Source organism: Natrix helvetica (genome assembly GCF_964273705.1).
Source record: "Natrix helvetica genome assembly, chromosome: 8".
Classification (NCBI taxonomy): domain Eukaryota; kingdom Metazoa; phylum Chordata; class Lepidosauria; order Squamata; family Natricidae; genus Natrix; species Natrix helvetica.
In genome coordinates this window covers 15,241,277-15,265,950 of record NC_138559.1, presented here as the reverse complement: position 1 = coordinate 15,265,950, position 24,674 = coordinate 15,241,277, and the positions used below count along the sequence as shown (strand labels likewise).

Genomic DNA, 24,674 nt, shown 5'->3' with positions numbered 1-24,674 from the left:
ATATTGGAAGACTGCTATCATGTCATCTCTAACCCTTCTCTTCATTAGATTAGAAATTTCCAGTTCTTGCAACTGTTCTTCATATGTTTTAACTTCCTGTCCCCTAATCAGAAAGCATGTTGAAGATGTTTCTGTTGCCATAGCTGCACCAGAAGAAGAAATAGCAGTATCCAGCTGAATGTGGTAACACATGGTGTAAATTCTTCGAATGAAATGAAAGTCACTCTCAAATGTAAGAGCTATACAATATTTTAACAATATAGTTGTGGTGGAGTGGGGGAGTCTTGCTTTGTGAACAATGAAATCAATAATAAATGGTGATTCCGAATTTTGTTTTGTTTAGGAGAAAATGAGTTAAATAGAGCTGCTTTGAACAAACTCGTCATTTTATTTCAACCCTATTAAGGCATTTGACTTTAGTTAATAAAAATAAGAAGAGAGGGATCAAGAAAAAGTCAGTTATATTGTTACTCTAAAAAAAATATCTGAATTTTTGTTTTATATGTAGGTCCTTGTGCAGTTTCTGCACAATTTAGTATTTTGGAGTGGGAGGGGGGAAAGCATCAAGCTTCTAAAATTTGCAGAGATCCAAACAAGAATTAGAGAGAAAGACAATTACTGTACTGGTTCCCTTTTTGCATTGTTCATTTTCTGTTCATTGATTGATTAGCACATTGATTGATTCAATTTATTTGGCCGTCCATTTCAAACAATACAAAGGGCATGATTTGTTGTTAGTTGTGAAGTCATGTCTGACCCATCACGACCCCATGGACAATGTTCCTCCAGGTCTTCCTGTCCTCTACCATCCTCTGGAATCCATTTAAGCTCATACCTACTGCTTTGGGGACTCCATCCAGCCATCTGTCATTCCCTTCTTCTTTTGCCCTCAATCTTTCCCAGCATTAGGCTCTTGTCCAATGACTCCTTTCTTATCATTGGGTAGCCAAAGTATTTGAATTTCATCTTCAGGATCCGGCCTTCTAAAGAGCAGTCAGGGTTGATCTCCTTTAGAACTGACCGGTTTGATCGCTTTGCAGTCCAAGGGACTTCTGCTTTTTAGTATGCTGTCTAGATTTGTCATAGCTTTCATCCCCAGAAGCAAGCATCTTTTAATTTCTTGGCTGCAGTCCCCATCTGCAGTGATCTTGAAGCCCAGGAAAATAAAATCTATCACTACCTCCATTTCTTCCCCTCTTCTTGAGAGGGTCAGATGACATGATCTTAGTTTTTTTAATGTTGAGTTTCAAGCCAACTTTTGCACTCTCCTTCACCTATCCGCTCACACAGAGAGGGGCTCCTCCTGGTGCCGTCTGCTAGTCAATGCCAGCGGGCGACACCTAGGAGTAGATCCTTCTCTGTGATGGGCCCAACCCTCTGGAATGACCTCCCCCCTGACATTCGAACTACCACCGACCTCCGTTCCTTCCGGCAAAAGTTAAAGACTCACCTATTTCAATCAGCTGGCCTGGCACTTTCTTAGTTCTACCTCCCGGGGATTTATTCATTTTAATTGGGTTTGGGGTTTTAAAAAGTTTTTAATACACTATATACTATATTTAATATTTATTATTCTATGTACAGTCTTGCAACCTCCTCCACCTACGTATTTAATTATTTAACTGTTTTGTATGTATTTTATAACGTATTTTAGTGACTGTACACCGCCCCGAGTCCCTTTCGGGAGAGGGGGCGGTCTATAAATATGAATAATAAATAAATAAATAAATAAACATCAAGAGGCTCTTTTGTTCCTCTTCACTTTCTGCCATTAGAGTGGTATCATCTGCATATCTGAGGCTGTTGATATTTCTCATGGCAATTTTAATTCCAACTTTTGGTTCATCTAGGCCCGCCTTTCCCATGATGTGCTCTGCATATACATTAAATAGGCAGTATGACAGTATACAGCCTTGCTGGACTCCTTTCCCAATTTTGAACCATTCTCACTGTTGCTTCTTGACCCACATATAGATTTCTCAAGAGACAAATAAGATGGTCTGGTACTCCCATCTCTTTAAGAACTTGCCACAATTTGTTGTGATCCACACAATCAAAAGCTTTAGCATAGTCAATGAAGCAGAAGTAGATGGGTTTTTTTGGAACTCCCTAGCTTTCTCCATGATCCAGCGTATGTTGGTAATTTGATCTCTAGTTTCTCTGCCTCTTTGAAATCCTGTCTGTACTTTGGGTAGTTCTAAATCCACATACTGCTGGAGCCTACCTTGTAGGATTTTGAGCATAACTTTACTAGCATGTGAAATGAGTGCAATGAGTGCAATGATTCTTTGGCATTGCCCTTCTTTGGAATTGGAATGTAGACTGACCTTTTCTAATCCTGGGGCCACTGCTGAGTTTTCCAAATTTGCTGGCAAATTGAGTGTAGCACTTTTACTGCATCGTCTTTTAAGATTTTGAATAGCTCAGCTGGAATACTGTCAATTTCACTACCTTTGTTGTTGCTCAGATTTTCTAAGGCCCATTTGACTTCACATTCTAGGATGATTGGGTGAAAGTCATAAAATCAATGAAAACCCAAATTATGATCATAATACAAAAAGAAAATTAAATATGTACAGCAGCTGACAAAATTATAATCAATAGTTGGAAAACTTGGGAAAGGGGCACATCATATACTTGGGACTCTAAGCCCAGGCAGATAAGCAGGTCTTCAAGTCTGTACAAAAAGCCATCAGGATCATGGTCATCCTGATCTTTGGAGAAAGAATGTTCCAAAGCATAGGAGCTATGAGTTCCCACCAGCCGATATTCCTTGACTGATGAGATCCAGAGCATGACTATCCTATCAGGTAAAAAACAACAACAACAGGGGTTGACATTGCCCCTCAAGTAACCCAGTCCCAATGCATGTATGAGCAGTTTTTAAGAGCTTTGGACCACTTTTGAGAGTGTTGGAGAACATTCTGTTGATAGCATAACGTAAGAAAAGGTTGAAATGAGGGGATGGAGTTTTTGTGAAGGCAACAAATCATCAAACTTGTGTTATCCAAGACTAAGATTGTCATGTCATGGTAGAATGACCTTTCCCAATTAAAACAGCAATGTTTCTCCAGGAGCAGAGGGAAATTTACACATATTGTTCATGTCTATTTTTGGAGCTTCACTTGGTAGCTCAGCAACCTGTCAGTTTGTCTAACGGATTGCAAGATCTTTGTTTATCCTCTCCTCATCTCTACATCATGATTGGATCCTTAAGAGGGTCAGTCAAACTGCTGTGGTTGATTTTAGTTCCTTTAAGCTCCCGGGGGAATTAAACTATTTATTCAGAAGATTAGCGGTGTGTTATATAAATAAAACTTGTTGCTTTCTTTTGAACTGAGTGGGCATTAAATTTAAAGCCATATGAATTATCATGGATGCAAAATCAAAGTTAATCATTAAGATAATTGAGAAAAAAACCAGTTGTGGTAAATAGATTTACATATAATCCTCCCTGGCTTAGAACTCTGTTTCTCGTGTTGTAGACATTCTCCATGGGGGAGACAAGAGAAACTGAGCAGAGAAGTAGATTTCCATGTTTACCAGTTACAGAAGGGAATAGGAGGAAAAAGAAAGATTGCAAGAACCGGGTGTAATTGTTCATTCTCTGGGAGAGAATGAACAATGAGTTGGAGATGATATGTAACCCAGCACAGCTTGTGTGAAACTTTATTACAAATGAGATAATTTAATCAATTATGCTTCCTAATGCATTAAACCCAAATGTTTCATTTTGGGCTTCTGTGCTTCTTAATTTATCTTCAGGTATTTTTATAAAACTTAATTATGCTTAATAAAAACTTCATTACCATAAAAGAATGCTTTCAGATAAATGTCTTTAATGGTGTCAGGAAGCACAATTAAATGCAGACAGGGTTCAGGCATAATATTAGATGATTGTTGATAGCTTTGGGCTTATGCATTCTTTTTCCCCTTCATGCAGTCATCTCTTTTCTCTTAATCTGAGGCAACCTGGTGAACTTTCTTTTGTGCCTAATTTGACAAAGCAATTAGGAACAGGAGTCAGGAGTCTTTATTATTATTCTGCTTTAGAGGGCAAGTGGCATGGTGGCCTAGTGGTGAAGATGGTCACCTCCCACTCAGAAAGTTGAGAGTTCAATCCTAGGTAGCAACAAATGTTTCTCTCTCAGGGCACAAACAGAAAATATCTTCTGTGAACTCCATGTTGGTATCAGGAAGGGCATCCGGCCAGTATATGTTCAGCTTCATTCAGTAGTCTGAACTCTACCCTGAATTAAGGGATCAAAGACTTGTAAAAAGCAAAAAAAAAGTGATTTAAAGGGCAAATGCATAGAATACTATTTTGGAATTGGATAAACCACAAGGATCAATTATGGATACAAATCTAAAACTTATCCAGTTCGATTAGTGTTCCTCAACCTTGACAACTAGACGATGTGTGGATTCAATTCCCAAAATGGGGTTTCAGGGAGTTGAAGTCCAGACATCTTCAAATTGCCAAGGTTGAGAAACACTGGGTCGGATGAATGGAAAAATATAAAAAGGATGATTCCTAGTGATAAAGTATCTACGTTGGATGCAGACAATCCCAATTTTAATCTAGTTACCTGCAATCATAAGAATTCCACCATTAATATATACTGAGGACTGAAGATATCTCCACAGTTATCTATCTTCCTGTCAAATAATGGTAGCAACAAAGGGTCTTTAGGATATGATGTTTAGGGCAATAGCACTTATATACCTCTTCACAGTGTTTTTCAGTCCTCTCTAAGTGGAGTCAGCATATTTCCCCCAACAATCTGGCTCCCCATTTTACTGGCCTCGGAAGGATGGAAGGCTGAGTCATCCTTGAGCCAGTGAGACTCAAAATGCCAAACTGCAGGCAGCTGGCAGGCAGCAGAAGTAGCCTGCAGTACTGCATTCTAACCACTGTGCCACCAGATTCCAGAAACTAGTAGTAATATAAGAGTTTTTACAAAATGTCATGTGGGATTCATTTTAATTTTCAAAGTAGGATCTAGGGTTCTCCAGTGATTTCTTTTGAAAATAGTAAATTGAGATAGGGGGAAAAATTCTCAGTGAACATAGCTAATTAGTGTAGGAGGCAGCTCAATGTTGCTAATTATTGAGGGATAACACAGATAAACATGTTCAGATCCAGCAATGTCTCAGGGCATTTAAAAATTGTCAGCCTTGATTGCATGACTTAAACCTCACCCTTTATTATGTACATTACGCATAAACTGTAAAAATCATGTGGGGCTTTAATTATGAGTACTGTCTTGAATTTCTGTACCTCCCACACACCCCAATCCCAGTGGTATTCTTGTTTTGATCTTGATTTGAATTCCAGATAGTCAGGGATTTGACCTGGCTACCAGAACTGACCAAAAATAAGTAATTAATAACCCCAAGTTTTGCAGATAAATATCACTAAGATAGGTTGATAGGATGTCTTAGATAGGTTATGGAGCAAATGTAAATTTCAGTAACTTCATATTCTTCTTTGCTGTATAGTCACATCTCATTTTCTAACAAAAAAAAGCCACATAAAACAGTGGTAATACTACTATATACGTAACTATGAACAACTCTACACTATTTATTTACATGAACCAAATCCTTTTGAACATTCTTTGTGTGTGTGGACGTATGTGTGTTTTCTGCTGCTTGATTTGAAGATGTGAAAAGGAGAGATAAATCTGTTTGTGGCCTTTGCATTTTTCTTGAAGTGGCATTATTTTCAGAATCCCGTGTCACAAGCTGTTGCTGTGACATTGCCTAATTGGGCCCACTGACAAAGATTAATGCCTGTTTTCTGTGGAGAGAATTGGAATGGAAGAATAACAGTCAAGAAACAGTCAAAGAAACATAATGAATCATTTTGCATGGTGTTTTTTTGTTTGTTTGTTTGATATCTTGGTGCATTCCTATTTGGGGCAGATTTTCCTGCCTCAAGGGATGGTGGGGCGGGAAGATAAAGCTGTCATTTTGTATTTATGTTTATTCTATTTACTATTTTATGTTTCAATTAATGCGGCACATTCTAATTTCTCTATTGCTGTCTCACAATCTTGATGCCTATTGAAGAATTTGCATACTCTTGAAAGTCCAGGTCTGACCACTGATTTAAGTAGATTGCTGACTGGATGATAGAGAGGCAGACAGACATATATAGAGAAAGTCTTTTCACTCAGATCCCAGCAATATATTTCTCAAGCAAAATGAACTTGCGAGCACAAGGTACAGATAAGTGAAAAATAATGCGCCTGTGGTTTTAAACCAGAAAAATAAAGCCACTATTCCTCAAAGCTTTTCAACTGGAAAGGGAGCTTTGTGAATAATCTGTCTTGTTTTCCTTTCTACCTACCCTCTATCCCACAGGCTGTGTTGGAGTGGGGCAAGTTGCCGCTGTAGCCAATTCACTATGGGACAACTTGCCATAAGAAAACTCAACAAATACAAAAGTTAAATTAATTTCAACCAATAATAATAATAATAAAATAAGAAAGTCAATCAAGAAATATAAGTTGCAATGATTTCTATGAAAATGTGGTCTTCAATTAAAAATAGTAGCTAAATGAAACTAATGCAGCATTGAATTGCCCTGTGGTGAGTTGTCCTATGGCAAGTTATCCATGGTGAGTTGGCAGCAGCTATCTGGCCACAGTGATTTGGCCATGGCGAGTTATCCTAGACCAAGGCCCTTCAGAACATGCTTCTTAAGCACCTTGGGAGATTCATTTGAAGAGACCAAGTGCAAAGAGAAGGCAGAGACATACCTGCTCATTCTTTAAACACAGAGATACACTTATTAAATAAATTAGCGTCTTTTTAAAAGCCTTCCATTGTCCCCTCTGGTTTCCTTCCCTCATGGATATTTGCAAAATCAGACCCAAAAGTCAAAAGGGGTTTCACTTACATTAGAAGAAGATTGAAGTGACCAGTTGTGTCTGATCCAGCATCTTAAAGCATTATCAAGTTTCCTTCTTGGAACCCTCAGATCATTGCTTTCTATTTTGGAAGTTTAAATTGAATTTCTTCACTCAACTGCAATGCTGTTAAATTGTCCTGCTAATGCTAGGATTCTCTAAGTGCATCATAGTCCATATGGATTGGACATATTATCCAGAGGGCAGTATATCATTGGGAAGGAGAAAAATGGACATGATACAGATTTAATGTCTATGGTCATTAAATCATCCAAGTCCTGGTTTATTTATTTCGATTTCGATTGTCCGGTTGTCCCAAGGTGTTTTTTTTCAAGGCAACTGGATTTCCTGGAAGATGTTTCACTTCTCATCCAAGAAGCTTCTCCAGTCCTGATAGAAGTTTCTTGGATGAGAAGTGAAACATCTTCGAGGAAAAACAAAGTTCAGATGCCTTTTGAAAAAGAGCACCTTTGGGACATACAGATTTCATGTTTCTCCCTTTCCAGAATCCTATAGGAAATAATTATCTATTTTTATTCTAACTTCCTCCACCTTTTTACAGGAAGATCAGGAAAAAAAAGAACTCCAGTAATTTAATCTTCAGGTAGTTTAGTTTTTTTTTAAAGTTTATTAGACTTCTAGACCGCCCCCTCTCCCCGAAGGGACTCGGGGCGGTGTACAGGTACCAAATTAAAACCATACAATCGATAATAAATATAATTAAGATCGGATTAAATAGACCCCTGTACAAATTTATAAAAATTAAAAACATTGACCTTAAAACCAAACCGTAAAATTTAAAAATACAAACTGAGGTGAGAAAGCTAGAATTAGGCCAGGCCGGCTAGATGAAACAGGTGGGTTTTGAGCTTCTGGCGGAAGGAGCGGAGGTCCGTGGTCGTTCTAATGTCAGGGGGAAGGTCATTCCAGAGGGTCGGGCCCATCACAGAGAAGGCCCTTCCCCTGGGCGTCGCCCGCTGGCACAGCCTAGTGGACGGCACCCGGAGGAGTCCCTCTCTGTGTGAGCGAATCGGCCAAAGGTAGGCTGATCATGGGTAGTGATTCCTCCTTTGAGATAATTATTCATATTCTCATAATTTCTGCATATTTAAGGTGAACGTTGGCTTTGAATTGACACCAGCAATCAGGACAGCCGGCACTCATTTAGGCTATTTCTTCTCTTGCAGACATTGAGAATGCAACAGATATAGCCCTGTACTCAGGCCTTGGGGCTGCCGTCATCGCCGTTGCGGTCATTGTTATTGGGGTGACTCTCTACAGGAGGAGCCAAAGTGAATATGGTGTGGATGTGATTGACTCCTCAGCTCTGACAGGAGGCTTCCAGACATTCAATTTTAAAACTGCCCGGCAAGGTTGGTAAAATTGGATGATGGCTTTTTTGAGGAAGGATCCAATCAGTGGAATTAAGTGACACAAGTTTTAAGCGTCCTTGGACTTTCCATGTATGTATGTGGTATGGAATTGACTTCCTGCTCATCCCCTGTTGATCGTGTAAACAAAATGGTGAAGCGTAGATATCTTGAACACAAGTAAATTCTTCCTAAATTCTTCCCTGCTTCCTCCTTTAGACAGCTGGCAAGTTGTCAGCTTTCTATATGGGTATAGCATACTAATCATGTTTCTAGATATCTTGACAATCTTTCTTACCAAATTAAGGTGAAAAATGCATCCTTTTTGAACCAGACAATGGCATGGAATTGATTCATCCCTTCCAGTCCACACATCCATTGAGAACCACAGTGGAATATAAGCCAGGAGGTTTAGATTACATAGTTCTAATACAATAATAACTTAATAGGAGTGGGACATTTTGATGAATGCTTGGAACAGTCAGCACCAGTGAGCACAGCCAGTGGGAGTAGACTGTTGTCCAACGTATGTGAAAGACATCTATGTGCCAAACTCAAGCTGTGTGTTTATAGAAATTACACTTAGAATTATATACCACTTCTGCATGATTTACAGCCCACTCTATGCAGTTTATAGAGTAAGCATATTGCCTTCAACAATCTGGGTCCTCATTTTACTGATCTTGGAAGGACGGAAGCCTGAGTCAACCTTAAGCCATTCAGGACTGAACTGCTGGCAGTTGGCAAAATTAGTTTGCAATGCTGCATTCTAATCACTGCGCCACCATCACTCTTGTATTTATTATTCTTATTATTTAAGTATAGAAGCAGCAAATTTAAAAATGAGGTTTTGTAAGCATATTTCAACCCAATAAATTGAGGGTGTTTAACTTCCAGATTGAGGCAGTAATAAAGAATACTATAGTAACATCGGATTGATTCTGTGTTGAAATGTCACAATCAAGTATAGTTTTCAAAAGATATCTTCACTGAGCAATGGAATTGATTAAGAATTCCTAATCCATTTGTTCATTGTTTATTCAATCCCAGAGAAATGTTTGTATGTTGAGTGATGAGGGGGGGGGGAAATCACTCAACTGTCTTTGTGTCCTACTTCATATAAGTTATATAGTGGATCCCATTGTTCAAGTATCATTATTAGAGACTGGCATTTTTATCTCAGCTCTAGTACATCTCTACTTGAAAAAGGTGATCCGTTCATGGAGAATAAAAGACATGAGTAGTGTGCTATAAGTATATAAAGCCCAATTTGTCAAGTTTAGTTGTTGCTTAAATGTACCATCAAACACTCAGGGAATCTAAATTGCACATTGTGATATTTTTTCCTAAAGACTCTTGAAAACTTTATGTAAAAAGTTAGTTTTTTTTTCTTTTTCTTTTCTTTTTAAAAACATTCTAATTTCTGAAACCTCTCGTGCTAGAAATGTGAAGACAACTATGGTTATTTATTTACATCTCTTTAAGAAATAAAGGAGATAAGAATTCTTTCCATAGAATAATAGAGAGTAAAGGTTCAAAGACATCCTGAAGACGATCTGCCCAGAACTGTAATCTTCTATCAGGGTATCACCAACAGTTGACAATCCAGTATTTAAACATTTCCAACAAAAGAGAGACTCCCCAACTCCCAAGGTGTTGGATCATATTGGATTTTTTAAAAAATTGATATCCAACTAGAATCTAATTTCACATAATTAACCCCATTATTTTTGGGCTGTCTACTACAACTCTACAGGGAAGACCTTAAGGATCTTCTTAACAGCTATCAGTCCCAAGCCCTTTATTCCCCATACATTTCCCCCATTCCTTCATCATCTATATTATTATAATGAATGTATTAAATTATCTAGGTGAGAGACTCATTTTAATTTCCATGGTGATTGAGGGGAGGGAGTACTGAGTGTTTACCGAGGCAGCTATGCAATGACTAAATCTACTGAATATTTCATCTATACAGTGATCCACGTACACATTGCCATACACATATGAGAGACAACCATTCTGTAGAGAACTGTAGGAAAAGAAGAGGCAGAGCCTAGAGGCAGTCAAGGGAAGACCCAGCCTAGAATCATTACATGTCCACAAAGGCTCCATGCCCAATCCCCCTTTAATTTAATTCCATTAACTCTTATCTAGCACCAATTTAGTGTTGCCCATTAGTTGTCCAGATTCTTGTGCATAGGCTTGGGCAATAAATCTATTGAATAAATCTATTGAACTGGAATTTACATGTGATCCTGATTCTTCATATCTGATGAGAACTATCCTATAGAAGATGAAGCAGTATGGTTCAAAATTCTTTCAGAAAGAAAGATGAAGCAGTATGGTTCAAAATTGTTTCAGAAAGAAAGACCCAAAACAATGTGTTTACATTACAAATCAGACATCAAGAAGAATGTCCTAATGATACAAGCTATTCCACAATGGAAGAGGAAGTGATGATCCTTCCTTTGTTGGAGATGTTTAAACAGAAGCTGATGACCATCAGTTAAGGATGTTGTAGTAGTGGATTCCTGTAGTGGGCAGGGGATTGGATTTCATGATTTTTTACAGTGCCTTTCACTCTATTCAGGGTAAGAATCTGAGGAAAATCAGCCCTCTTAGAAATCTATTTGCTCAATAGTCACTGAGTCAGAGTTCCCGTAATAAGATTTCTAGTTATTTCTCCCAGCATGTATTGTTAAAACACCCACACGTCAAGAGAGAGAGAGAGAGAGAAAATCAAGAGTAAACTAAAAAGAAAAAGAAGAAAACATCTACTTTTATAGGAATTCAAATTACATGGTAACAGCACGTTGTGGATGGAAAGCTACCAAAGAAAATCTATGCATATGCCATTATATACATAGACATATAACAATAAGTCATATGTTTTTGTGTGTGTCCTTATACATGCTGAGAAAATCACTGAAGCACAAAAACATTTAGGCAAGGATGTCAAGCTGTTCAGAAAACATTAATAAAATAACTTCAATATTTCAACATATGTAGAAAAAGGACTGAACTCTACCCAGATAAGTTCAGAAATTGGTTTCTTGGAAGAGGTATTTTAAAAAAAATTCAGGGAGACTATTTAGAGACTGTTGTACCCCTGGAAAGGATTAGAGATCTGATTCCACCCACTCGCCTACTGCACTGTTTTCTCCTTATTCTACCCATTCATTTGGATGCCTTTCTCTTCTGATATCTACAGTGGAATAATAAAAAGTCTGTGAATTACTTACTGATCAATAGTAAGCAACAATATCTCTATTTGAACATTGGGCAGATACAGCTTCTTAATGCCCCTGATTTGTCTCCCAGATGTCCCCAAATTTGGAAACTCAAAAGAGCCCAGAAACTCTAAAATTCAAATAAACTTTAAAGTTCTCTCCATAACAAGAGGACAGAGAAAAGAAAGATCTCTCTTTTCCTCGGTTCCACAAGTCACAGCATAGCCAGGAAAATCGAGCAACACCGATTACTTAGTTTGCAGTAAAGAGAGTGAAGCATTTTTATTGGCTCATTTAAAATCAAAGTTGAAGAAAAGCAGCCAGACCATGGTGTTAATTTTGTCTGTGTGTACTATGTCTACTTTAAACAAGCATTATGAACAGATATCAACAGCTTGTTCTGCTCTGAATGAAATATGAAGTAAAAAGAGACGGATACTTTGCTGGCAACATTGCAAGTCTTTGCTTCCATAGTGGAACATGGATTTAGCTGAGGGTTGAATTGTTTATTTTGCCTGTCCTCTGTGCTTACTTCTCTTCCTGAACATGTTTCATTACCACTCTGGCTAATACATCAGAGCATGGAGGAATGGGGTTTGCTGGCTGTTTACATATGGTAGATTGTCCTATGAGCCTTGATTATTTTTTCCCTTGGCTGCTTTTTGGATGGGATATGGCTTCCTCTTTATTCTTGTTTATCTGGACCTGGTTCCTGCTTATCTGGGTGTTAGGGGTGGGTTTCAATTTTTTTTACTACCAGTTCTGTGGGCGTGGCTAGGTGGGGGCATGTGACTGAGTGGGCATGGCCAACATGACCTCGTCCACACCCACTCATTTACATGCCCCCCACCTAGCCACACCCACAGAACCCCCAAAATCTGTGTTTTGCCAGCTGGGTCGCTGGCAAAGAAGCCTCGCTTTCCCCGCTGCCCGCGGCGTTCAGAGGAAGGAAGCAGGGATGCTGGCCCAGGGCTCACTTCCCTTACTGCTTACCACTGCTCGCTGGCTTACCAGTTTCCCACCCAGCTGCCCAGCTAAGCAGGCGGGGCCCAGACTGCAACACATGGGAGGCTCCTCACAATTCATCTGCTTGGCCGGGCTGCAGCTAAGCCTGCTGCCCTCTCCTCCCACCGATGCCCTCTTCAGCATGCAAAGCTTGCTGGGCTGCAATGGCAAGGACTTCGGGAGATGCTGGCCAGTGAGGGAGGCTAGGCTAGCGCAAATGCAGTGTGTAGGCAGGAGGAGGCAGTTGTGTGGATGCACATGGCCAAGGCGAGGCAGAGTGAGCTTCTGAGCGAGCCAGTTCAGCGGCATGGCCAGCCTGCCGTCACTACCGGTTCGGCGACCCCTGCCCAATTACCACTACTGGTTCTCTCGAACTGGGAGCAACCCATCTCTGGTGTTAGTTAACAGAGGCATAATGAGGAAGGGTGTATTTAAGTCTGTTTGCCTCTTTCTTTCACCTTTGGTTGCTTCTCTTCTTGAATAGTGTGTAGATGAAGCTTAACTCACTATTCCTATAAATGGATAATTCATTCAGAGTCACACCTCTATGACTTTTGTTGCATTTTTGAATCACAATAATAGAGGTAACTGAGGGTTAAACTACTGGTTCCAAATGTTTTCTGAATTTGGTTGTTTTTCTGCACCATCAGTCTACATGTAGGCCCCATAGGTAGACCAGACCAAGAAATAATCTCCAAGGAAAATCTAAAAAAATGTTTTTATACACATTGGCTGTAATAACACAATTTTGCCCATCTGATTATGTTGTGACGTCTTCTTCTTTTACTCTAGGTGAACTAAGGATGTGTCTGTCTGAGTCACTTCTGAAGATTATCTCAACATTCTGGACTTAGACAAAATGTTTAACCTCTTGTTTACAGAGTTTGTGTACCTCCCTCAAGGTCATCTTCCTTAATCTCTATAGCATGAGAGACTTCATCTACTAGTCGTTTATTCATAGTAGCTTGCTCTGCCAGTAAACCCTAAACTCTCATGGACTATTGATGTCATCTGTCCTGGTCATGAAACATTTGCAGGAAAATATCCAAGCTCAGTGAATTTATTTAGATCTGGCTTAGTCTAAGGCAGTGTTTCTCAAACTTGGCGACTTTAAGTCCTGTGGACTTCAACTCCCAGAATTCCCCAGCCAGCTATGCTGGCTGGGGGATTCTGGGAGTTGAAGTCCACAGGACTTAAAGTCGCCAAGTTTGAGAAACACTGGTCTAAGGTATCTGCAGTTTCCCACCTGAAACTGGGGTTGACTCAGGCATAAAATGTCCCCCTGATTATTAGTTTTCTGTTTGGAAAAAAACATTTACTTGTAAATTATTACAAAAATTTCCCATTTGAAATCTAATGCAATGTTGCTTGAGGTTTGCAATCTTAATTTAGAACCAAATATACAGACAATGCTTAGGAGTTTACATAGCAATGGTAACCAATTGCTTGATCAATTTCCTTCTATCAGGTAACTCCTTGCTTTTGAACTCGTCCATGCAGCCTGACCTGACTGTCAGTAGAACCTACAATGGACCCATATGCCTTCAAGATCCCATGGACAAGGAGCTGATGACAGAATCCTCCCTCTTCAACCCTTTGTCTGATATCAAAGTCAAAGTTCAGAGTTCGTTTATGGTGTCCTTGGGTGTGACAGAACATTCGGGGTACCCCAGGAAAACTCATTTTGGGACATTTCCACATGACAACAACAAAACCTTCAATCCTGTGCACGCGAAGAACAAAACGGACTACATCCAGAACCTCCCATCACTTTCGAAGCAAAACGAGATGAGAGCTACCAGTGTATTTGGTCATCTGGGAGGGCGTTTAGGAATTCCCAACACAGGTGGGTTTCTGCAAAATCTGCAAATATTTGGAAATGCAGGCATAATTGGATCACCCCCTTGTGTTTATTTAAAAATATGCAATAAGAATACATTCTTCCATCAGTTTTCTCTGTGATGTGTGAACTTTTGCATGTAGGGAAGTAATTGTGACTAGCTGACAATTCGGTAAGGCTGTTTTAATCCTCCCACTGCAGCTGTGAGGTTTTTTTTTTTTTTTAACTTCCTAAAAAGAAGCATAATGTTTTTCCTGTCTCCTTGATAGGGAGTAAAATTATTTCTTAAAAGTGTTGGACCTGCCACAACTTAAACCTCTAAATAAAAATGATCCTTGGCTCCATTTGTTGAGAAAGGTATAGTTTATTAGAGTCAACTGTATTACAAAGTCAGAACTGAAAATTGTGCACCAAAAACCCTACATTCTACTTTTCCCTCCCTTAACTGTCTCTCATTGACCATCCCAATATAACCAATCAGGTTCAGACAAGATATATTCATAATGGTCAGTCTAAGTGCAGTTTGGTATTCATCCCTCTCCTTCTTCCATCTGGTTGACCTTGAGGTAGCATCTTGCGGAGGTACAGCACTTACTTTCATTTCCCCAAACATTCCTCCCTTTCATCCCCCTCCTCACAGTTCATGGCAGTCTGTAAATGCATAGCAGTGAAGCACAACCAAGCATGGCAGCTGACAAAAAGCTTGTAGAGGGGGGGGTTGCAGAAGAGGGCTCCTTAGCTTGGAAGTGGTTGAGTGGTCTCTGTTTTTGAGTTTCTTCCAGTTCTTTGAATGAATGTTCATACGACCAATCTACCCTGCATAGTCACCTGGGAAGGTACTCTGTTCCATGACTATTGTGGGGCACATAATTATCCAAAGATGGAAGAAACTGCAAGATGAAGAGAATCTCTGTACCCAGGCAAGTGAGTACAGAAATTAAGTTTCAACAGTATCTTCAAGACAACTCTCCGTAGCCATCACCCAAGGAAGGCAGTCTCTCCTTTAGTGCGAGACTTCTCAAAGATTTTACATTTCAAATCACTGCTATTTAATTTACTCCCCATCTTTTCCTGCCCATAATTTCATGAATGCAGCAAATTGAAGGTGAATGGACAATTTGGCACATCAATACCTTAACGATTAACAGAATACTTTTTATATGGTAAATAAGCTTGTTATCTAACATTCACTCAGTTCAATGGATGAGCTCATTCCGTTTGCCATTCTGTAGAAGAAGAATTGAGGTAATACACTGTCTCCACCCCAAGGTTATTTATCATCACCCCGCTGAATCTGATGGAACTTTTTTTTTTTTTTATTCCAACTGTGGCAAACCATAAGCTTCTATGAAGCTTCTCCCACAAAAGACATTATGAAAATAGCCATTCCTCTCTTCTTTGGTGTACTCAAATTCTTAAGATTTCCCCCCTATAAAATAAGGTGCTGTTCTTTCTTACCTTATTCTTGTGATGCTTCTGTTGTATATTCTTTGGAAAGTGTATTTTTTAGAAACTTTATTGTAATGAAGTGATCACACCAACTGCCCTTTTGGTTCCCCAAGCATATTTCACTAGCATTCTGCAGCCTTCATGACTTACTTGCTTCCTAATATGACAAAGGCCCACAAAAAGAATCCTATTATAATGGGGATTCAGGGTAGCACTAGACCCGTGATGGTGAACCTATGGCACGTGTGCCACAGGTGGCACGCGGAGCCATTTGTCAGGACACGTGAGGCATTGCCCTGTCAGCTGGCTGACTTCGGCCTTCTTTTGAGGCCGTTTTTCACCCTCTGGAGGCTGAAGCCTCCAGAGCGCGAAAAACTGTCCCTACGGACAAACCGGAAATTCTGGAATGGACTTCCGGTTTGCTTGTAGGACCGTTTTTGTCCTCTGGAGTCTTCAGGAGGCTTCCCTGAGGCTCCAAAGAGTGAAAAATGGACCTACAGACAAACCAGAAGTCGCTTCCATTTTTTACCCTATGGAGCCTTCAGGGAAGCCTCCTGAAGGGCCCAGAAGGCTCCAGAGGGTGAAAAATGGACCTACGGGGAACCTGGAAATTTGGGAATGGTGACTTCTGGTTTGTCCGTAGGGCTGATTTTCAACCTCCAGAGCCTTCAGGGGCCTTCAGGAGACTTCCCTGAAGGTTCCGGAGGGCAAATCCCAGCCCTACGTGCAAACCAGAAGTGACTTCTGGTTCGTCTGTATGTCTGTTTTTTTCCCTCCGGAGCATTCAGGGAAACTCCTGAGGCCTCTGGAGGGCATCCGGGGGGGGGGCAGGGGAGGCTGTTTTCGCACTCCCCAGGCTCCTAGAAAGCCTCTGGAGCCTGGGGAAGGCAAAAAAAAAACACAGCAAAAGTGAGGGGGGGTTGTGGGTTGCTGGTTGCGTGCATGCGTGGGGAGGGGGTCACATGCATAGCAGCACACGACCCCCCTGCTTTTGGCACGGCAACCAAAAAACGTTCACCATCACTGCACTAGACCACTGAATGCTGCAGGAGGGGAGCTGTGGTAATCTATACAAAAATTGGGGGTTTGATAGCACCTTTTTCAAATGTGTTAATTGGAGGAGGTGCACTAAACTCATTCTGGTTCAGGCCACTGGAGAGAGACCATACCATTGAATCATTGAAAATGCCCTCACCTTTAATTTCATTGAAATTGAAATTGACTTTATGGATTCTGCCTCATTCCACACGGGCATAGTGCTATAGAATAACAGTCCAAGAATAATAATAGGAAAACAGGTCTAATAATCATGAAAGGGGTCAAACCTTTGCACAAATGACTATTATCAAAAATAATAGTAGCAATACAAATATTGATGACAGTTCCTAAATGAACTGTATTCTGAGCCACTCCATTTTTAAGGTTCTTGTGAAGAAGGTTAGGAGCAATGGAGCCATCTGGATTTCAAACTGAAAGCCGCTGATGCCTATGAAACAAGATTGTCCTGCATTCAAAGGAAGATTCTTCTCTGAACCAAATTCCCCAAGCAATTTTTTTCTGTCAGATTGAATGAAATTACCAAGGAAAACATGCCAAAAGAAATGTTTGATGAAATGTCAGCTCATGGAGCTCTTCTTTGCCCAGATAAAATGATATATGTAAAAGAGGTAGAGGAGGACTGAGAAGATTTACTGGCCCCATCCCTTACCATATTTTTACCATTGTTCAAGTATTTCAAAGGCAGTAGCAGGGATCAGGACCCGTGCAATTTCAAATTCTGTGTCATAAAATTTTTGGATCACATCGGGAGCTTGTACTGAGCCTATAGCTAGGCCCTCCTACTGTCTATCTTTGGGAGGCAAATGCCCAAATTTGTACATCTTGTGAAGATTCCTGGCTGCTATTCTATATTGTGAAATAACATTAATTTTAAAATAGACTGTTCTTTTGTTGTATGAAGTTTCTTTCTTTCTTTTTTTAAGCCACCAGGGTACCAGATGTTTCTCTTTCTTTCCTCATCAAAGCTAACTATTGGAATAACATGTCAAAAATGGGAAACCTATCCCAGCAATTATATGAGATACTTGCCATGTTCTATGAAATGAAACTCTCCCCCCCCCCATGTTGATGGCACAGGCTTTTGATAACATTTTCATTATTATTATTAATTTATTTTGCTTGGGTATATCCCTGTGATTAAAAAAAGGCCATTCAAAATTGCTGCTCATTTGTGCGGCTGGCAATTCTTGAATAGTTCTTTATGCCTGCAACTTACTGAAAAGTGTCCCTTGTCCTTGTAATGCAATGTTTTACTCTGGAATTTATTCTAGCTACAAAAATTATAGCTTGGAGAACTTCCTGATTTCCTTCCAAATGAGAGGTGGACCTTTATAAATTCTGTGGCTTATACATTGATCCAGATTCTTGACGCTGGATCAACTTATAGCTTTAAAGGGATGAAGATCACTTTAAGATTCCAAATTGCAAGATTTGATTGAATAAAAGTATATGAATTTGTGTGTCTCTCTCTTTCTGTGTATCTGTATTTTGTGTATCAAAAGACTCATCTACAAAGTCCACTGAATGTTCATATCAATGCAAAGGCACTTGATTTGACTCAACAAATGGACTTTCAGTGGAAGAGTCAAGCATTCAGACAGAAAGCTCACACATCTCAACACAAATCCCTGCTTCTAGGAAGTCCTGAAGATTGATCATAAAGTCAAGGTTTAAGCTGTGATAGTGTGATGCTCTTAAAAGCCAAACTGAGCTTTAAAGTCACTTTTACAATGAAATTAGTTTCACTTTGACGTTTTAAAAATCATATCCTACAGACACTCTTCCCTTACTTTTGAAGAAATGGTTCAAAATTGTGTCCTGACTATATGTTCTGGTCACTCTATGTTGAAACTTTTGGATGATGAAGATTATGAATTTAAAAGTACAGTTCCAAATTAGTGTCTTGTAAGGCAAATAAATAACAGACCTTTCTAATTATGAGCTGTAGCTTAAATGAGATATAGGGTAATTTATATTGTATCAAAATAGCACACTGAGTTCTGCCAAAATGTGTTTTGAAAGGTGGTGCATATTGATTGCCCAAACATTAATATGAATGCATTAGCAAGTGGACATGACAATATCTGAAGAGCAGTCCCAAAGAAGAAAATGATCTCTGTTGTTTTAAAGGCAATGACATGGACTTGGATTTAAGTTGCAGAAAAGCAGATTCCCGTTGAATGTTCGGAGATGTTTCTGAATAGGAAGAGCTATTTTATGCAGGATCAGTGATCTCAAGAGCGCTAAGCTCCAGGATGTATTCGTGCACAGGCAGGTCAACATTTGTTGGCATTATCAAATTGGATTTCAGCACTGTACAAGGACTTGGGCTTTAGGTTCTCAATAATCCCTCTGAACAGAACTGTAAGATTCCAGGAGCTCTAATAGGTAAAAGTTCTCTGAAGCACTTTATTGTGGATTCTGTGGTGTGCTGTAATGTTTTATTGCTGGACAGAGCATCCTGTGAAAGGATCTCCTCTTTTGTGAGCTGTGTTATTCAACTCATCCAGGGGACAAAATTGTTTATTCCCCAGGAGAAGCACTGCAGAAGAGGAGGATAAAAGATGTGAAGAGAAGGCAATACACTGAGCAGGGTTTAATTGCCAATGCACATTTGTTGCTTTGTGCATCCTAATAAGCATAGCCACATTATCAGTATGGGTCAAGATGTCGTTCTTGTTTAAGTGAATAAATTAGTAGGCTTGGTACCAAAATTCATTTAATTGCTGGTAAGAACTGCTGCATGGTAAAAAGCTGTTGAGTTCACTGAATTATCTATGATGCTTGGAAATCTAAAACGATATGGGTAAGAGAGAATTCCATTCTTTTCCCCCTCCTTCTCTCTAATATTGTATAGGGTTGTTGGGGGCCACAACCCTCCCAAACAGGTGGAATGTAACTCCAAGTCATTTGCCTTCTTCTAAAACTTTTACATCTTTTAATATCTTTTATCTGGGTCCTATGGCACTGAACACTTAGTTAGCAATTTCCGTGCCCCCTGAGAACCTACTAATTAATTTCATTTGCTATTGTTGCAGAATGCTGCTGAGAGTTTCTTGCCAATTTTGAGGGGAGAAATATGTGAAAACTTATATGTACATTGTGAAAAAGGCTCAGTGCAACTTAAAATGCAAAAGAAATAGGGAAAACATTTTCCTTAGAGACAGCTGGGATTCTTTTTATATGCACCCATGAAATCTGCTAATAATGATTTTTCCAATATTTTGTGTGTGTGCGTGTGTGTGTGTCTGTGTATAGCAACATTTTACAAATAAAAGGCATAATTCATCTATGATGCCTCACTTTCAATACACCCTAAGAATGAGTCTCTCTGTGTGTTCAGTTTGATTGTTTTTTCATGCCAATGATTCCAAAAATCTCCAGGCTATTTTCTCATGGAACTGGCCATGTAAATTTTGTCCTATAGGAAGAATTTTAATTTTCTCTATTAAATATATCCATATTAGTGAAAGTTACCCTCATTTATAGTCATTCTCAGGAGAAAGGGTTCCCAAACCAACTGTTTGATTCCCTATAATGGGAAATCTAAAGCAAGGAAATTGTGTGAAGCTCCTCTGTTATCCTTGCAATCTTCCCACAGAAGCAGGATTGTAGTAGTCTCTGATGCAGTTAACTGACAGTTCTATATACAATCTGAAAGGGTCCTCCAAGTGACATATGGGGAAGTGGCTGTGATGGGCACCTTCAATGACCAATTTTCAATGAATGGATCTGATCTTCAGAGTGATACTCTTTCTCCTGTTAGAGGAAGCAGTGTACAAGGGAAAGTGTTTGTCATTTAGTTTGATGGGAGATAAATTTCTTTAGAAATTCTTCCAAAGTATAAGAAAATTGCAGATAAATTCTCATAGCATTCACTTATGAGTTACTAATTCCAGACAACCAAAAGCATGTATGGATGTCCTGTCTTTCACTGTACAATTCTCTCTCAGTAGTCTTGGCTTCCCAATTTCACTTAAATCCAAAGGGAAGACACCACAATGGTCATTTTGGTAAGATTTTCTCAGCACTAAGGTGGAATCCTGTCCTTGAGAGGTTGTTGAAGAATTTGCCCTGCTCTGCATGGTGATATTACTGTTTTAAGGAAAGAATGCTTAAGGTAGAGCAGTGCATAGAACAGAAGACCACAGCAGGTCCATCTGAAGTATCTCTGGTTAGAATCTAACTTCATCATTCCATACTATTTAATATCTAATTTTAGGCTACATTTTCAGAGGAGAAATTCATCCAAAATCAGCAGGATAAGGATTTTGCATCAAAATCTATGATAAATGTGAACTTCCCTGATTATCTGCAGAATTATTTTTATCCCACACCTACACAATTTAATACTGAAAACAACTTTTTTTCTGTTTGCCATGTTAATATAAAGCCTACTGTGGTAGGCTTTAAAAAGCAATATATAGTGTTTTCAAGTGCTTCATGGAAACAAAACATAATTTTACCTGAAACCATGGGAAAAGATTGCTCTACAAATATTCCAGTGTAATAAATGCTTATCAATTGAAATATGATGTTTGTTGTGCTATTCAGATGATGGCAACAATGATTTATCTACTACAAAGCCGCAATAAAAAATAATGTGCTCTTTTTTGTTTGTTGCAACTTCAGTTCACTTTCATTCTAGCGAGCACTTGGAGTGTTTCCAAGTAATTTTTGTCCTTGCTGTTCCAGGAGTTAGCCTACTAATTCCTCACGGGGCTATCCCTGAAGAAACATCTTGGGAGATCTACCTTGCAATCAACCATGATGAATCCAGGTAAGACAGGAACAAATTCTGATGCATATATTATCTATTTAACAGGAAAGAAGGGAAGGGAAGGGAAGGGAAGGAAAGATAGGATAGCAATAGCACTTAGATTTACATATTGCTTCACAGTGCTTTACCTCCGTCTGTAACTAGTTTATTGTCCCAAGCAATCTGGGTCCTCATTTTACTGACCTTGGAAGGATGGAAAGCAGAGCTGGTGAGACTTCAACTGCCAAAATGCTGGCAGTCAGCAGAAGTAGCCCGCAGTGCTGTATTCTAACCACTGAGCCACCATGGTTCTTTATTGATTTTTATAGTTTTTCTCATTTTCTCATTACCCTGCATTACACCCCTGTTTGGCAAGTTCCATTGTTCTACTATTGCTCTTTTGAGGGAATGGGTGACTACATAAATTGGTGATTTCCATTACTTCATGTCAGTTTTTACATTACAGAAAATTGGTATATAAAAATGATGATTCTTATTTCTTTTCTTAGGCAATTTTACAGGTGTTAGTAGCAACTAAATGGTATTGTAAACCAATTGCAGAAGACGTAGTAGAGCAAGGTAAAGTTCACATTCCAGCTAGGTAGAATTAGTCAGGCAAAATGTAGGACTTTTAAAGCAAAATCTACTTCTAGGTAATATCTTGGCTAATTCCATGTCAGCCAGGCGCTGATACAGGAAATGAGTCCTGCCAGAATTAACAATGAGAAGATAAATAGCAGGTGCAAGAACATTTCAGTATTTCTTTCCTTTTTAAGCTAAAAATGTTTTTTCTCATTTCTAGTATTGTGTGCATTTAAGGACAGATGTTGGTTTAAATGAGCAGCATTCATTCATCATATGCAGCTGAAATTCAGTTTTCTCCTGATGGTCTGAAAAGTGAAATAGAATTGGAGAATTCTATTTCTAGAATTGGAGAATGACATATTTTGAGGAAATCTGAGGTACTTTGGGGATTTATTTATTTCACGAATGAAGGCAAATATATATATGTCCCAGGCAATGAGACAAGATCAAATTTGGGTCAGTCACTACGACCGACCCAAATTCAATCTCACATTTATTTATTTATTTAGCATATGGCATATCTGATATGGACTTGATACTTTCATTTGCCAGTTGGGCCGGCAAGCTGGGCTTGCTCTAATTTTAGGTCTCTTTTGTGGATGCTTTTTATCAAGTTTTTTTATCATTCTATGACTGCCTTAGTCCACCCGCCATCAGTTATTTTTGCTATGTGACCAGCCCGTTTCCATTTCAATTTTTGTACTCTCTTGATGATATCACATACTTTTGTTTGTTCTCTAACCCATATGCAGGTCTTTCTATCTTGTCTTGTGATGCCAAGCATGTATCTTTCCATGCTCTTTGCACCACTTGTAGCTTTTGTATTGATTTGTCTGTGTGTGTGTGTGTGTGTGTATGCACACACATACATATATATACATTTCACCTAGATTAAAAACACAGTAAGAAATGAATTTTAAAAAGATCTATATTCAGATACCATTGTGCAGGCCAGGTAATCATTGAATTGCTGCATTGTTTACGTGAAAAAAATCAAATATTGGACCAGTGTATGTCCTCAGCTTATAGCCACTCATGATGTGATCTACAGTTTAATATGGGACTCCACAGTCACACTGAGGGGAGGATGCCCATTTATACAATGAATCCCACATGAGGTGCAAATCCTATTCAAGGTTTTCCATTGCTAATAGCAAAAAAACTGGCACTTTTTGTGTAGTGTCATTTACATGTCTACCTCTGTCTGGGAGTTCAACCCATTTGGTTTTCCATTGAGATTGTATGTTAAAAGTTGTTAAGCAGACATTGTGCAAGTCCCAGTGGGATCTTCCTAGAGTTGAGCCTTCCAGCTGATAAATGAGCAAGTCGATGTACACTGGTAGGAATGAGTGGTCCATAATTTTTTGGTATTCTCTCACTAGTGCATCTTACCTTCATAAAGTTGATTGTGTTATATGGCTCAATAAAGCAGGTTGGGCTGATTTTAATGCACCAATTACCTTCTTCATGGTATGATTGAGTCTTTAGGGAAATCTGAATTAGCAATTTTCTCCCCAGATCTTTTGTTTTGCAAAGCATTAGTCCCTTAAATGTATTGTCCTAAGTTTGAGATTTATTTTATTATTATTTGTTAAATTTGACAGGGATATTATTGAGTTTGATTTCCGATAGGCCTGGTGGTTGGTGCCAGAATCTGTTGGTTGCTTCATCTTTTTTTTTTTGTTTGTTAAAATAAGAGTCAGCACATTGTTTGATCTTGGGAGACATCAATTTAAAATTTAATAAAATTCATCCATATTATTACACATTGTTTCAAGCAACTGTCCATCCCATCCTTGATCTTGTTTAGCTCTCTATGGTCCCCACACCACTTACTAGGTGCCTTCTGGAATGTGTGTCTGTGTGTTTATTCTTGAGTTCCTCTTATGTTTTAATCCTGCAGATTCACCACTTGTTAGTACTATCAAAAAGTGTTGATTGCTCCCAGCCACTGCTGCCTGGCAATTGTTGCCAAAACTCTTGTTTACTGTCAGAATTAGATTTATTATGCCCATTCCCTTCATCACTCTTATTGACTTGATTCAAAGATCCTCTATGAAAGATCCCCAACAAACATTCCTATGCTGCAGTTAAATCAAAGTACCATCAAAGTGATCTTCTTCAGCTCTGTGCTCTGGCTGTACTTCTTGAAAGTATAATGCACCAGGATAAATTGACCCAGGGATTTTTGATCCATCTCTTCTTTGATTGGAAGAAGTGGCAGTCAGTGGGAGAAACCAATCTAAGAGCTCAAAAGTATCATAAGAGCTCAACTTTTGGGCCATGAAATAGTGTGCTGTCCTGCTGGATCCCAACAGAGCTTCATAATGTAGGTGGACTTCAAAGGATCAGGAGAAGTGCCTTCAGAGAGAATGGAAAATGCAGACACTTCTAAAAATGTACTGCATTTTTTTTCTAGTGTATCTCCTATTTCTGCAATTGTTGCTGAGATTTATA

At 39.1% G+C, this 24,674-nt stretch overlaps 1 protein-coding gene across 3 annotated transcripts in view; it reads left to right on the top strand.

Annotated features, from left to right (window-relative positions):
• UNC5D (unc-5 netrin receptor D) overlaps positions 1–24,674 on the top strand; it is a 440,995-nt gene that overhangs the window by 371,453 nt on the left and 44,868 nt on the right. For all 3 annotated transcript variants that reach the window (XM_081960671.1, XM_081960672.1, XM_081960670.1), the window contains exons 8-10: positions 8,105–8,290; positions 13,994–14,371; positions 21,569–21,653. In XM_081960671.1, coding sequence (XP_081816797.1) covers positions 8,105–8,290; positions 13,994–14,371; positions 21,569–21,653 — 649 coding nt within the window. The remainder of the gene's footprint in view (positions 1–8,104; positions 8,291–13,993; positions 14,372–21,568; positions 21,654–24,674) is intronic.